We start from the raw sequence: 17,302 nt of genomic DNA on the forward strand, positions 1-17,302 counted from the left end.
TGTAATGAGCTGTGTCCAGCATGGGGTGTTTTGACATCACTTTCTCCCTTGTTATCCAGGTTTTAAATGGACAGCCAGTTACTCAAAATGTTTTGGTTTTGAGGAGTGTTGTGAGTTTAGACAAGGCTTTTGCAGTGTTTCATTAGTTCTCACTGGCTCGTTTGGGTATTGTTTGTGGCCATATTGCCACCTTTGGTGCAATCTGAACATGGACTCTACTAAGCGTGGGAGATATGGCACTGTTAGCTCCCCACAAGCAGCCCCTTTATCTGCAGCCAGTATCAGTGTGCTGAAATTGAACATGATAATCTAAATTAATCGTTATAACCACAATAGGTCACTATATCCAATTTGGACTGTATGCATTTTACAGTGCAATTAACATAAGCATAGCCAGCCTTATGAAATGTGAAGCCCCAGGTTGCTATAAAGGCTAAAATCAGGCAATGAATTGTCTTCCCCTTTGGCATAATTGCTTGAGATAGCGATTGGACTATATTCGGAGCTGCAGAGTGGAACTACCAGAGAGAGCATTTGCTATGCTTGTGTTTAAAGCGGATCTTGATATTAATTTTTGGATTTCCTGATTTTTGAGATTTTAACTGTGTTGTCTTAATAATGCATCAATGAAGGCCTTTGCATTTATATTCCTCAGTTTTGTGCTTATTTTTAAAGAGAAAATGCCTTTGCTTAACAATATTAACCTTTGAATAGTCACACAATGCACAGTCAACCTGTGGAACTCTTTGCCAGAGGATGTTGTGAAGACCAAAACTATAACAGGGTTCAAAAAAGAACTAGATAAATTCATGGAGGATAGGTCCATCAATGGCTATTAGCCAGGATGGGCAGAGATGGTGTCCCTAGCCTCTGTTTGCCAGAACTGGGAATGAAGGATAGAGGATGGATCACTTGATGTTTACCTGTTCTGTTCATTCTCTCTGGGGCACCTGGCATTGGTCACTGTTGGAAAACAGGATGCAGGCTAGATGAACCTTTGGTCTGACCCAGTATGGCCATTCTTATGTTCTTAATAATAATAACAGCAGCATCTGTTATATTGTTCATAATTTTGTAGGTTCAATAACATTATTATGGACTGCAAATATCTTGCTGGGGGCAGCTCTCCCTAAACATGCTCAGAAGTCCTATCTCAACAGCTATTTTTTAAAATTCCCCGTGTCCAAACATACCAATAGGATGTTGGCAAATGTCAAACTTCAACCTTTTTTGGTGTGGCTTTGGTTAAAAAAAGTGTGCACAGAAATGTTTAGAATGGGAAAAGTATGCCTTTTCCACTGTACCATAACTCAAATATGGTCCAGAAAAAATCATTTTTGGGCAGAGACCAAACATGGAAAATTTCAGCCTAAAAAGGGAACATTTTGGAGAGTTACTGGTCAGATACATTTGCTTGAGTTCTCTCTCTATGGATTTGCTATAACACTCAGCACTGTAGTATCGGAGTGCTTTTCCTGTATAACAACTGAAAGCTTGACTGTGCCATTTAGGCACAGCCCATACAACTAAGAGGTGATGGGGAGCTGCATCTTTCAGGACCACTAGGAAGCATTCTGCTTCAGGGAACAGCTACCTGAACCTGTGTGTTCAGGAAGAATCTGGGGACTGCTACTATACCCCTCTAGGTGTGAAGCTTACTCCTCTCCCTCCTCTGCCTGGCCAACCCTACTGGCTAGTTTGTCGTGAGGGGGAAGGATAGAGACATGGTCTGATTTTCTCCCTTCCCCTTTGGGGCACAGAGCACCCCGAGGGAGTAACGAGGCAGTAGGCCCTTTGTATCAAAGAGTGAAGAGGCTGCAATTCTGCCTGTCCTTTGTGAGGACTATGCAATGGGAAAGGCTCCTCGCATGCTCCCCAACCGCTATGGTGCACTCGTTAAGGGCTGAGTAGAATTTGGTCTTGAATAAGGAGCTCAGAGGTTGGTCTACTGAGTAAGTGAAAACAAGGTATTATAATTGAAACTAGTATGCAACTGCTTTACCTCAGAAAGTAACAGATCTAAGATAATTTTATATTAGAGTATAAATTATAACTTAAAATCATTCTAACTGTAAAAGAACTTCCTAAAAAATTAATAAATGAATTTTACTAGTAAAAATGTAAAGGATGTTGAATAAGGGCATTCTAGAAGTCTGCATTAGTTTGAATTAGTGTGGACCAGTAAGTTATAGAGAGGTCATGTGCTGGTCAGAAGACATTAAAGAGGGAAACAGTCTACACCACAGAATGGGAAATGGCCTACCTCATAGCAGTGAAGCAGATCATTATCAGATAAAGAAACTTTACTCAGAGGAGTCCAGTTTGGAAAAGGGATCACAGAAGAGAAGGCTAGTGTCAGCTGGAGAACCTTTGTTCCAGAAATCCGGTTGCCTGACAGTTGACTTTTTTGCTGGGCACTATCGGCCCTCAGGTGAAATCCTGGCTCTACTGAAGTCAATGGGAGTTTTGTGACTCCTCATTGGGACTGGGATTTGATGCTTGCTTTTTTTGTGGGTTAATGTACATTATTTTGCACTGTTTCGTAGATAGCTGAAGGCATCTAGCATTAAAAAGCTCATTCCTTCAGCATATTTTGTTTCCATGCGGACAAAGAGTTTTATAGCCCATAAGAATATGGAGTTAGTTTAACTAATCAGTTACACACTGAAGGGTGGTGAAGTGACGTTACCATTGTATAATTTAATGAGTTTAATGGAGTAAATATCTCCTAGCTGTTAAACATTAATTAAACATGGTAGCGTTCTTTGACATGCTTCCAATTCCTTGTACAGTGCCAGTTAGACGGTCAAAACAGCAGGGTCTCAATGCATGAATGAGATGATGGTGGTCACAGTGGGGAGGGATTTATTAGAGGTTTATTAGGAATTGGGGAACATTTGGGAAAGGAGGAGCCTATACAGGAAGGATGGACTCCTCCTAAACCAATATGGAACCGGATTGCTGGCATATAAAATTAAAAAGGTCATAGAGGAATTTTTAAACTAAGGGCTGGGGGAAAGCCAACAATTGCAGTGTAGCACATGGTTCAGACAGATACATCCCATCGGAACGGGGATACTTTATATTATAGTAAAGAGGAGAGGATAGAAGTAGATAAAATACAGGTAAGAACCAAAGAGAAGCAGTCAAATGAAAAAGAGCTCCTTTCAATTACATCACAGGAAGGCAGACAAGTAAATATTGACAAATTTTGTAAGTGCTTGTATATAAACACAAGAAGGCTAAATACTAAATTGTGTGGACTTGAGTGCCTGGTATTAAAAGAGGACACTGATATAAATAACAGGCATCAAAGAAACTTGCTGGAATGATGATATTGTAATAACATGGTACAAAATATATAGGAATGACAGAGTAGGTGTGATTGTGGGGGTCAGCACATTATATGTGAAAGAAAACAGAGTCAAATATAGGAAAAATCTTAAGTGAATGAAACAGTACCATAGAATCTTTAGTAATTCCATGTTTGAATAATAAGAATACAGCAGTAGGAGTATATTACCAACCATCTGACCAGAATGGGGACAGTGATTGTGAAATGCGTAGGGAGATTAGAGAGGCTACAAAGACAGAAAATTTAATAATAATGGAGGATTTCAACTATCTTGATATTGACTGGGCACATGTCACCTCAGGATGGGATACAGAGATCAAATTTCTAAATACCATTAATGACTACTCCTTGGAGCTGCTTGTCCTGGAACTCACAAAGGGAAAGGCAATTCTTGATTTAGTCTTAAGTGGAGCACACCATCTGTTCCAAGGAGTGAATATAGCTGAACATCTTGGTAATACGGACCATTAAGTAATTACATTTAACATCCTTGTAAAGGGGAAAATGCAAAAGAAACCCACCACGGCAGCATTTAACTTCAAAAAGGGGAACTACACAAAAACAAGGAAGCTCAAACTAAATGTACACCCCAAATAAAAACAAAACAAAACAAAACAGTAAGAAGACCAAAAATGTGCCACAGCATAGTAAAAGAGGTGGTTAGAGGCAAAAGGCAGCCTTTAAAAATTGGAAGTCAAATCCTACTGAGGAAAATAGAAAGGAACATAAACTCGGGCAAGTAAACTGTAAAAATATAATTAGGCAGGCCAAGAAAGTATTTGAAGGGCAACTAGCAAAAGAAACAAAAACGAAAAAGCAGTTATATTTTAAGTACATCAGAAGCCTGCCAAGCAATCACTGGGGCCAATGGACAATCAAGCTGCTAAAGGAGCACTCGAGGAAGACAAGGCTATCACAGAGAATCTGTTAAATGAATTATTTGCATCAGTCTTTACTGCAGAGGATGTGAAGAATATTCCTACACCTCAGCCATTCATTTTAGGTGATAAAGCTGAGAAACTGTCCCAGACTGAGGTGTCAGTAGAAGAGGTTTTGGAACAAATTAATAAATTAAACAGTAATAAATCTCCAGGATTAGATGTATTCACCCAAGAGTTCTGAAGGAACTCAAATATAAAATTGCAGCACTACTAATTGTGGTATGTAACTTATTGCTTACATCAGTCTCTGTATCAAATGACTGGACTGTTAATATAATGCCAACTTTGGAAAAAGGCTCCAGAGGTGATCCTGGTGATTACAGGCCAGTAATGCTAAACTCAGTACCAGGAAAATTGGCTGAAATTATAGCAAAGTATAGTATAGAATTATCAGGTGTATAGATGAACAAGATATATTGGGAAAGAGTCAATACAGCTTTTGTAAAGGGAAATCGTCTCTCACCAATCTATCAGAATTCTTTGAGTGTGTCAACAGGCATGTGGACAAGGGTGATCCAGTTGATATAGTATTCTTGGACTTTCAGAAAGCCTTTGACAATGTCCCACACTAAAGATTCTTAAGTATAGTAAGCAGTCATAGGATAAGAGGGAAGGTCCTCTCATAAATTACTGATTAAAAAATAGGAAACAAAGGGCAGGAATAAATGATCAGTTTTCACAATGGAAAGAGGTAAATAGTGGGGTCCCTCAAGGATCTGTACTGGGACTTGTTCTGTTCAACCTATTCATAAATGATTTGGAAAAGGGGTTAAACAGTGACATGGCAAAGTTAGCAGATGATACTAAATTACTCAAGATAATTAAGTCCAAAGCTGACTGCAAAGAATTACAAAGGGATCTCACAAACTGGGTGACAAAATGGAAGATGAAATTCAAGGTTGATAAGTGCAAAGTAATGCACGTTGGAAAATATAATCCTAACTATACATACTAAATGGTGGGTTCTAAATTAGCTGTTACCATTCAAGAAAGATCTTGGAGTCACTGTGGATAGTTCTCTGAAAATATCTGCTCAATGTGCAGCAACAGTTAAAAAAGCCAACAGGAACCATTCAGAAAGTGATAGATAAGATAGAAAATATCATAATTGTGGCAAATTGCTGGCACTACTTTGATGGGTCTCGCACTTTCTCTTCTTGGGGAGGATTCAGGACACCATTTCTTGCCCCTGAACTGGGGTATTAACTGCCTCACTAGTGTCCTAGAGGAGGGGAGTGGAGTGGGAGGGACCCGGGCCCGCCCCTCTACTCCAGGTCCCAGCCCAGGGGCCTGACGGATAGCGGTAAACTGCTTGAACTAGTGGTTCCTTCCCCTGGACTACTTCCCTCTCCTGCCCTTCAAATTGTGGGACTTCCTGCCCTCCCTCTGCACAAACCAGGTGTCCCTTTACCTAGGGTCTTGGTCTTCTTAGCCCACCGCAGCTCTTCTCCAAACTCTCTTCTGCTTCCCTCCAAATTGCTCTCTGCTCTAACACCAATCCACTCTGCTTCAACTCCTTTCCTTGTCTGAGTGAAGCGGGGGGCGGGGAGGATTATTAGGTGACTGGCTTCAGGTGCTTTAATTGGCTTCAGGTGCTTTAATTAATCTATAGAAAACTTTCTTCCCTCTACAGGGAACAAGGCTCCCTTCTAACACTCTCCTGCTGCCCTCTGGCCATGCTGTATCACACACTATATACATTTGTGATACACCCACACCTTGAATACTGCATGCAGTTCGGTTGCCCCATCTCTAAAGAGATATACTAGAATTGGAAAAGGTACAGAAAAGGGAAAGAAAAATGATCCAGGTTATGGAATGGCTTCCATACAAAGAGCCATGAAAGATGGGAATTGTTCAGTTTTGAAAAGAGGTGACGAAGCGGAGAGACAACAGAGGTCAATAAAATCATGGATGGTTTGTGAAGAAAGTGAATAGGGAAGGGTAATTTACCCCTTCAAGTAACACGAGAACTAATGATCACCTAATGAAATTAATTGGCAGCAGGTTTAAAACCTACATAAGGAAGTACCTCATACAATGCACTATCAACCTGTGGAATTCATTGCCAATAGATGATGTGAAGGCTAAAAATATAACTGGGTTAAAAAATTATACAAGTTCATTTAGGATAGGTCCATCATTCCCCCTGAAGCATCTGGCACTGTCCACTGTTGAAAGACAGGACACTGGGCAAGATGAACCATTGGCCTGGCAAAGTATGGCCGTTCTTATGTTCTTAAGCGATTTACCCATGGTCACACAGGGAGTCAATGGCAGGACTGGGTATGGAATCCATACAGCCTGATTTCCAATCTCCTGCTTTAGCTAATACACAAACTCCCCCCCAAGATAAAAATCTCTCACAAATAGCAGTATTTCAGCCTGATGCAATTAGAAATGTCTGAGATATTAAATCTCCTTCTCCACAAATGCTCTGTGACCCAATAAAAGGTGCAGACCATCACAGCAATTATTCTCCAAGAAACAGGGCTGAATTTTTGATAATTTTTCAGTGCCACTGTTCATCACAGAAGTGATTAAGTCTATTCCTTTCCCAAAGGCTGAGCGTAAGCAAGAAATTTGCTGTACCAATGAATTAAATTCAGACCCATTAAATCAGCAGCTATTATAGTGTCTCTAGAGCTGGATGTTTTTCTACAGATAAAAAAAAACTGCAGGAGAAAATTATGGGAGATTGGTAGAGACTGGAAGATAGGTAGAGACTGATAAACTGCAGCACAGAAAACTGTGATAGGGCTATCTTTAAAAATCGCTGGACTCAGTCTGCATCCAGGTTCACCAGTGTAACTCTGGAAATACACCACTGAAATCAATCTGGTGTGGAGTAGACTTTGGCTGACAGCTTGAAGTGTACTCACTGTATTAAGACTACAAAATAATGAGAATAAAGTAATAGCATGAGATGCTGATTATTTTAGCACCAGTAGAAAGAGACCATTTTGTTTTTGGTGTTTTTGAATATTTTTCTGTTTTGGTCTAGATTTGATACAGTGAAAATGCATATTAAAAAGAAATAAAAACAGTCCATTTCTTTTTTGCGTATATCAATTTTAAACTTGAGCTTTCTAGTACATTTTGACTCAATATATTTTAAGTATGGAGAAAATGACAACCTTTTATCCCATAAAAAAATCAATTTAGTTCAGCCTTTTGATGTGTCAAAGCTATGTAAAAATCTTCACTGAGGAGCCACAGCTGTCAAGAGACTAAATATATCAGAGCTTTAGATTAGGCGTGTCCAAATAGCAAAATAAACCTACCGCAAGTGACAATCCAGAACAGTCATGAGACACAACATAGATAAGGATGACATAGAAGGAAGAAATAAAAATTAAAATATCCACACACAAACATTAGTAGAAACCAAGGAGAAATGACCTTTTTCCACAGATAATATATTCTTTATTCACCTCCTTTACACAAGAAAGGCCTGATCCTGCAACCTTTACTCATGCGATTGGTCTTGCTGGAGCAGATAGCTCTACTTGCATGAATAAGAATTACTCTCATGAGTAAGGGTTTCAAGATCAGGACCCTAATGTGTACTTCAACTATTCTTCCTTGTCACAGCAACATTTATTCAAAATATCATATTAAAATTATGTTAAGGAAAAAGAACATGCTGAAAAATGATGCATCTATCTGAATACTGGATATTACACAATTCAGTGTCTAACAGTTACCAGTGCTAAGGCTAAAGTTCTGACTCTGCAATCAGATCTACTAGCATGGACCCCAATGACCATGCAGAGCCTCATTGGCTTCAGAGGGGCTCTAGGTGTTCACAGGGCTGCTACCAGGAGGATCAGAGCTTAGAGTCAGTGGAATGTTATTGGTTTTAATGACTATTTATTGGAAGAAGAAAAAAAGAAGCTACTTTGAGGGCCCAATCCTTTAGCTCTATCAAGTGGAATAATTCCCAGTGAAGTTAATGGGACTTCTGTATGCACTATGGACTGGAACTTGCAGGCTGCTTATTGCCTACCAAGAGATACTGAGCACTCAACTTCCACTGAAATCAAAGGGAGCTGAAGGCCCTGTGTTGAATCCAGGAGGTGAGCAGAACTTTGCAAGTTAGGGCCTAATGACTACAGGATCAAGCCTTTGTGCTTTGGCAACATTTCAGATTTATGGCACCATACACAGCCAATTCAATAATTCTTTCCAGGTGGATTAGAGTAGACCTTTTTTATATCTATTTGTCTGTTTGCTTTAAAATGTATCTCCTTGATATCTTGGAGGCACTCTCTTGCCATTTTATTTGTAACCGAGGCGCTAAAATGATTACCTTCTGAAATATATTACATTAAATTTAGCAGTACACTGTCTTCATGTGCTAAAACCTGCGGTGTTGATTCAAGAATAAATCATTAACTGATTGTGCTTACACTGAAAAACAAATGCTGCAAATATGGTCAAGGTTTTCCAGATTAGGAATTAAGGTTGAGAGGAGCTGCTAGGTACTCAGGGTTTATGAAAATAAGGCCACGGATTTAGATGCCTAAATATGAACCTAAGAGTTTAACTTTAGCAATCCATTTCTGAAAATGTCGGCAAGCAAGGCAGATCCTCGATTGGTGGAAATTGTGATAGCTCCACTAGCCTCAATGGATATGACAATTTCCACCGTCTGAGGATCCAACCCTATATGTTCACTGGTGCACACATTTCTTAACAGACCACTGGTTAAATTCTAAATGTATGGACACATTTGTTTTACAATAAATATAAAAACCATTTGAAGATGTTAAGTTCTATATGACTTGAAACTCTATGCTTTTTTGCAAAGTTCTGATTATCTCTGTGACAATGAATTAGTAACTGGAATTTGACCTTTCTTTTCCTCCAAAAAGGGACTGTGTGTCAAACTCATCATTAACTATTAAGCGCAATTTTATATTTTAAATACAGGTCAATGCTAGAGTCATTGGTCATTTATCCAGGTCATAACAAGTATAATAAACAACACTTAATAATATACTATAAGTAAAAGAACAGTCTTATATGATATAGAACAAATCTCACACAGATATCTACTGACAAATCTCACATAGATATCTACTACTTATCCTACAAAGAAATGTTAGGTTTGTTATCATTAGTATCATTTGATAGCACACAAACAAACACACTGCATTTTATCCCCAATATGCTCAAACAGTATTTTCCAATTATTTTTGCTTCCACGGGTAAAAGTTTGCTAAAGTTGGCCAGGACGAACTCAGCATTTAATTAACTGCTTTTTCAGACAATTTCTCAGAGGGAAATACCTGACAATTACTTAATATTAATAAACGAGAACAAATTCTATAGCTCAAACACAGGGAGTCCAAGAATGCCTCCTCAAAGTGCCTGAATCAAGACAGTATAAGAAATTTCTTTCACATTTATCATATTAAGTAAACCAAACTTCTCATTAGACTTTTGCAAGAGAGGATCCAAGTTTTCTGTTCAATAATATTCTGAGCTTCACTTCACTGATCCCTTTAACAGTGGAATTTAACATATTTTGTGGGACTTCTGATGACAGGAAACTATATACAGTGGTCACCATTAAAATGTTGATCCATACAGTCTTAAGGTAATGAGCTTTCCCCACAATATTACTTACTAAGTATAGGGAATGCCTGTAATATCTTGGTAAAGCTAATTGCTTTCAAATGGTGTGTCCACATTTCAGCGCTAGCCACTGTAAATGAAGAGTCCATTTTCAGTTATGTGCAAACTGTGCCTCTAAATTTAGTCAATGGGCCTGCAAATGTAAGGAGTAAGGGAATATTAAAGAGCTCTCTGGCTTGATACTGCATGCTGTAAAGGGCCTGATCCTGCTGCTGCTGAAGTCAACTGTGGAACTTTCACTGACTCCAGGGGTGCAGGATTAGATCCCAAGTGCACAAAGAGTGCCTCTGGATTCTAATCTTCCCCATGCAAAATCTTAATTATTTGCAGAAGTGAAGCTGAAGCACCTACTCCAGCTGAAAAGGTTTTGTCCTGCAGTTCCTTAATTCTCCTGAATCTACATTTGAAAAACATACTTCCGTGTGTGTCCTTAGCTGCTGAAATACTTCCAAATGATCTACACAACAGTGTGATTTTATCCCCACTTATCAACCCTAGCACTAATCAGATAACTAGTGAAGATGTTTAGTTTGTATTTTGCCACCCTGTGTATTTACCTTACATCTGAACTCTTTACCATCCCATCCCACAAGAGAGCCAACACTGTGGAATTTTCCTCTGGTCAAAGTCAGTCTTCTTCCAGATCAATGCTAATCTATTCTGTGGTTCCAAGGGAACATTGGATTAGATGCAGGGTCCTGCAACCTTCCAGTTAGTGCCCAAGTATAGCACCTCTCTCACACAAAACAGGTCGGAAGCAAGTATTTCTCTGCTGTTCTCAAATTAATGTTGTGCAAACAGCAGCATGAGAATCTGTCCCTAAGCCATTCACTGGCTCTCAGCTAAAACTGTATTCTGTCACCTTTAATCTTCTCCCTCCCACATATATAACCCTGCCTTCATCCCCCTGTCCAATTTTCTTTTATTCTTTCCTTTTCTCATCCCTTTCCCCTGTTCCTTTGCATCTCTTCCACCATTCTTCTGCTGCACTTTGCTTTCGGTCTTTCTCTAGGTAAGCTTCTGTTTTTGTGCAGCAAGAGCTTTAGTAGCCCAGGTCCACACTTGCATGTCATTTAGTCTCACAAGACCTTGATTAGTACCCCACTCATCCAAACATGGGTTCTCTCTACCTCACTATTGCACCTGGTCCTGGTCAAAGTCCTGTATAGATATGGCTGTAAGACTCTCCCACAGCTATATTTTTGAGACCACCATTTTCTCAAAAAACCTCTCTTCTATATGGACCAGTTGCAGTATTCCTCCTCTCATTAGGAGAGAAGTTAACTGGCTGCCTTGAAAGCATTGACTAGTGCTGCCATCAGTAGCATGCACCAGTGCATGTAGAATCGGCATCCTTCAATGGGCACCAGGGGGTTACTAACTGAAACTCCAAGACAAAGCACATACAGCTGGTCTCCACTACACAGCACCACTATCCAACCATTGAGCAATACCAAAAATAGATAATTGCTAGAAGACTTAACACTTTAAACATAAACAGTGTCCAAGAACAGGATGGCTACTTTACCTGGTCTTTCATGGTCTTCCCTAAATCTTTAACATCTTTCATGTTAATAGCGTTCTTCCCTCCCTTTTCCTTTCCCTTCTTCTTGTTCTTCTTTTTGAACAAGCATTTCTTACAGAGACAAAAGCAGCAGGTAAGGATTAATAGGACTGCAACTATGGCTATGGCTATTAAGGCCCAAGGTGGCACTGGAAGAGAAAAAGAAACACACACAAAGTGGCACACTGTTAGTAAATTTAAATGTAAAAACCAACAGATTTCATTTGTAGCCAAACCTTTTATCAACCTTTGAGCAAGTATCTAAAAATATTGTGTTGAATTTGTATATTTCCCTCAATTGAATATTTACACAAAGAACATTAATATAACAAAGCAAGCATTATCTATCTACATACTTGGAAATAAACAACAAAGAATGTAACTTGCAGTTTAGATTAATCAGCAGGAATTATTTGATTTGTCTAATGTACTCACAAGGTACGCATGCAGCAAAAATTTAAAAACCATCTTTAAAATGTTAATCATGTTTAGAGGAAATTGTTTACTTCTCTCTGTATAATCATTCTTGTAACCCACCTGGCATTATGGCCTGATAAACCAACCTAGCTTGAAGTCAGAGCCTAGGTAAAGAAGTGCCTCTGATCCACACAGTCAATTTTAATGAGCAGCATTTCTCCACTGTTTTATTTGACAGACTAGTGGACTACTCATAGATGCAGGTCAAGGTTACCAGTAAACAATGACCAAGGTCAGAGGACTGTTCAATCAGGCATCTATGCTGATAACCATCAAGTCGTTCTGATATTGGCAATGTTTCAGTGTACATCTATGTTTTCATTGAAGTCTTATAAAGAAAAACATGTCTGTTTATTTTATTGATTCAGTCCAAGCTTCTAGACACTGTTGTAATACAAACAAATAATACATAATAATAAGAATAATGATGATGAATTGGTCTTGCAAAAAATCAAGAGAATGATGAGAATTATCTTCACATAAGTAAACTTTAATATGACCTCTTCTGATTACCACACTTTTCATTGACATACGTGACAAAAATACATAATGTGATAACCAATGGGGTTTTAAAGAGGAGAATCATTTGTGTGTCTTGAAATGTATTCGGCCTATCAGATCTGCAAGGTATTCTCTCAACTCAACACATAAAAATCTCTAAAATTACACAGGGCACAACAAAAGCGGTAACCGAATTTGACAAATTTACATCAGTGAATCACAAAAGGAAAGCTGACAGTGAAAATACAGAAAAATTAATTGCTTAAAGCAGCCAAGTAGAGTGGAAAGCATGATTACTGGAAGTTGAACTAGAGACTGCCACTTCAAAAGGAAATTAAAGTTTTAGTGAGCAGCTTCCTTATTTGTAGTTTTTATTTTTCACACTGCTTTACTGATAGATATAAAAAAAGACTGTAGGAGACATGTTTGGAATAGTTAAATAATAAATTCCATAACACTTTATGTGCCTCCAAATGTTCATTTAATGTAGTTGCCATAAAAGAGATGTTGTACGGGATGTAGAATAAATATGAACTGATTATCAAAGAAATGAATGTTAACAGATACAGTGAGCAGATTAGCAGCTGTTTAACAGAAATTTTTATGGACGTGGCAGTAGCAATTCCATAGTTAAGACTGCATTGAGATCTGCATTTATTGCAAGACTAAAATCTCCATTTCATGCTTTACATTTTGAATTTTGTTTTCAAATTTCAGCACAATATTTTAGAGGGAAATTGACTTTTCTATGTCATTTATTTTTTTGTAAAGCATTTACTAACTCTTCCAGAAGAAACCATTTAAAAATGCGTCCTTTGGGAAATTTTACCTTATTTTCCTCATGTTTCATTGGGTTCCTCTGTTATTAGCCCCCCCACCGCACCAACCACAGTCCTCATACATTCCAAACATCACATGTAAACACAGTCTACAACAGAGGTGCAGGCCACTTTTAACATCTGAAATTAAACACAAAGTGCTAGTCTCCTTACTCAGTATCATCTAAATTGAGTTATGCCAAGATTAACCAAAGGAATTGCTCAGATCCAGCAGCTATTTCTGTTTTCCAGTGCTGCCAACCCGCTCCACCAGCTGTGCATTGTCCATACTTCCAGAGATGTGGGGAGGCAGGCTGGCAACAGGAGGTATGAAGATGGACTCCAGAAGAAAGAGGGGACTCTGTGGCGGGGGAGCCATGGGAGGAAAGGGAGGATATGGAGAGGCAAACAGAATATACCCAGGGTGGGGGGACACAAGGGATTGAGACTTGAGGTGGGCAGGATGGGGGTTAGCCTGGATTTGCATGTTGCATGGGAAGAAAGACAATATGAGAGGAAGGTGTCTGGGGCAGTCAGGTGCCTCCATGCTGAAACCATGTTGAATGAAGGGGCCCTCTGGCACTGCAGCCCAGAGTAATGAGGCAGCAGCACCATGGGGAGTTCTTCAAGCACTGCTGCCTTGACACACAGACCCTCAGCTCCTTTGTTAAACTGTTTACTGTTTATTTTAATCCAGTTGTAATTAATTGCAGACAATAACTCTTGTTATAATTAAATCACGAACAAATGACTATGATGCTCAAAGTGATATAGAATTTTTAATTCATCTCTTCAAAGAAGACACTCCCCAGTTCTTTTTGCTAAAGCAAATACAGGTATAAAGGAAGGAAGCTTTTAAGGCTGTCCAGGCTCTGGAGACTTTCAAAAAGGCTTCAACAGCCAAAGCTTCAGGAAAAGAAAGGAAAACACCCCAAACCAGACAGACTGTAAAGAATATTTTCTTCTATCTGAGTGCACAATCTCTGTTAAGAAGATTGCTTATCACAATACTGCTACTGGCAGAGAGCACTCAGCCTTGTATTACTGGCGCTGAATGTACAAATGAGGTTTAACGTAAGTAAAATTTCAACTGTATAGGTTTTGAAACAGAACCAGGTGTTTGTTTTCAAAATGTTTCATAGAAATTTTATTTAAAACTTTCTGAATTGAATGAATCATGCTCTATGATAAAGCTTAGATTTTCAAAGGAGACTAGTGATTTTGAGTGCTTCCATTTTTTGTGTGCCCCAACTTCTGATACCTTAAAGGGGTAAAGGGGCTTGATTTTCAGAAAGAGCTGAGCCTCTGAAAATCAGGCTCCTTTAAGATGTCTCAAGTTGGGCATCCCAGAACAGAGGCACTCTAAATCACTCGTCACTTTTGCAAATGTATGCCTATGGCTGTTAATTTTCTGACATACCGAATATGAAGAATGAGGGAGATATCTGTATTAATTTTATGAAGTTTATAATCTGTAGATTTGGTAGTTATTGTGTGGTGGCTGGCTTTATGGAACCCTAAAGGTTAATTCCAGCTGGAGTCTGGCAAAGACTCTAATTCAATGGACAATACATTGCTGGAAGGCGATCTCAGACTCCCTCTGAAGAAATGTGTGACCAGATTCAGGCGTGCTGCTCAAAGCCCCAGGAGATCTAGGGGCAGGGACTCTTGAAAAAAATAATCATTGAATGGTTGAAAAGGATAAAAAGGCAGTCTGTGACTTGAGGGAGACACATTGACTGGTGGGTCAGACATCAGAAAGGCAGGAGCAGTAGGAAGTACAGCCTGTCTCGCCCAGCCCCAATGGTGTGTGTGCGTGCCTGAAACAAGCAGGAATAATATAATATATTGTTGCAAGGAAAGGCTAAAGTTTAAGTAAGATAACATGCATGTAGGCTTTTCATTGTTATCTTCCCTACCTGATATGTTCTTGTGGACAAATACCTAATACTTGTTTTGAAAAAGCTGTCCTGAATCACTGTAATTTCATACTTGTCACATGCTTTTGGAAAGAAGTCTATAACAGGGGCCAAACCCAGATGGACCCATTGAAGGTAGCATGGTTTGTCAACAGGATGCTGCAGCCTGGTGATCCAGTCTGAAGTGGGGTGAATCACGGGATTTGATGCAGAGAAGTTCAGGCATAGGGCTGTCACTTGGAAAGGGTACCCATGGAGAGACAGAGGTCAAAGGTATAGCTCCCCCTGAAGAATAACACTGAACTAAAGAGATAAGCATCAGGACTGTATCATTAGCCAAGATATTTTAGGGACCATTTCTGTAGACCTCACTCAGGTTGAGCAGCAATGACTCATGCGAGTAGTCCCACTGAATCCACCAAGTTCAAAAGGACAACTTATGTGAGTGAGCTGCAAAATGGGAAGAGTTGCAAAATTGCATCCTTTGTATAAAACTTCTTTTTTTTTTATTAGCTTTACAAAAAAATGCTTGGCAGGCAGCGATGGATCCAGCAGGGATGGATTTATCGTGTCTAGTCTAGACGCGATAAATCGACCCCCCCAAGAGCTGTCCCGTCGACTACTGTACTCCACCGCCGCGAGAGGCGCAGGCGGAGTCGACGTGGGAGTGGCAGCAGTCGACTCACCGCGGTAAAGACATCACAGTAAGTCAATCTAAGTACATCGACTTCAGCTATGTTATTCACGTAGCTGAAGTTGCATAACATAGATCGATCCCCCTGCCCCCCCTCCCCCAGTGTAGACCAGGGCTGACATTCCAGCGAGACAATCTAAAACTATTAAATGCCAGGGAGGACAATTGATCCCAGAGAAAGAGGCAACATGAGGGAAGAAGAAAGCTGCATATCAGCATCAAAGTACTAATGTTGGTGTACACTGCATAGATAGAGTTCCTCCTACTAAACAACTCAAAAATGCTTTAATAAATGTGAATATCTATAATAGCTTGTTTGGAAAGCTTCAACACTGATTTTGACAGGTTCTAATTCAGGGCATGCACCACTGGCTTTCAACGCTCCCCAGTTGAATGAATCTGTATTTTTATAAGAACATTTGCAATAACTGCGGCATCAGACTTGTCATAATTCTCAGACATGTATTACCCTCCTGGTGCTGGGTAACTTACAGACAACTACAAGGTGACCAGAAGTCCAATTAGTTTTATGTTTTGAACTGTATCACCCTAACACAGACGTATGAATCTGCATATAGGAACAGAGCTTGATGACTAGTTTGCTCCAACTATAATGAATTATTTTGGAATAATCAAAAGAAAAGTAGTACTTAATTTAGCACATTAGTTGCTGCTACCTCAGTAGAGCAGAAGTTTTATGCTTGGGTTCGGTTTGTGAAATACTCATATTTTCCAGTTTGCTTTTATAAGTCCTACTGACTTGTGCCCGTCTTATATTACACAGCCTAGCAACACACACATAGGGTAGGATAGGGCAGAAAGAGATAATTGCCAATAGACACAAATTACCATATTTGCCAACATTTACAATTGATCAGAAGGGACAACTTTGTTAAGGCTTTTAGTTTGATTTAAATTGAAATCTTGGAATCTGCCTTTGGAAACCGATTTGAAAATACCAGTGGATATTTCCTGGGTTTTAGACAATCAAAAAAATATTTTAACAACTAAATGATAAAAAAAAATGTAATCCTACTTTTGTATGCAGATGGAATTCTGTAGCAGAACAGCTTGACACTGGTAAAATATATTCTAATTAAATTAAATACACCAAATCCTGGGCCCCCAAATTACCTTACTTATATGCATTAAACAGAGATCGCTCCCTCCAAACCCTAAGTTTCCTAGCCAAATCAGACAGGTTGGTATGTTCATTCAATACCAGGAGAAAAAATTCTCCTCCCTTGGAGGGAGCTTGGATGTTTGGAAGGCGAAAGGCAGGGGAAAAAAAGATGGAGAGACTGGAGTAAGGAAGTATCAAGGACTGCAGAAAACAGCAGAAAAAAAGGAAAAATTGTATAAAGGACTAGTGCTTGGAAATCACCCAAGG

General features: G+C 39.3%; 1 protein-coding gene across 8 annotated transcripts in view; it reads right to left on the reverse strand.

The window, feature by feature from the left end:
- Nucleotides 1-17,302, reverse strand: part of SYT1 (synaptotagmin 1) — a 511,405-nt gene that overhangs the window by 121,431 nt on the left and 372,672 nt on the right. For all 8 annotated transcript variants that reach the window (XM_073327692.2, XM_073327691.2, XM_073327688.2 and 5 more), the window contains one exon: nt 11,468-11,652. In XM_073327692.2, the coding sequence (XP_073183793.1) occupies nt 11,468-11,652 (185 nt within the window). The remainder of the gene's footprint in view (nt 1-11,467; nt 11,653-17,302) is intronic.

This window comes from Lepidochelys kempii, chromosome 1, assembly GCF_965140285.1.
Source record: "Lepidochelys kempii isolate rLepKem1 chromosome 1, rLepKem1.hap1, whole genome shotgun sequence".
Taxonomy (NCBI): Eukaryota; Metazoa; Chordata; order Testudines; family Cheloniidae; genus Lepidochelys; species Lepidochelys kempii.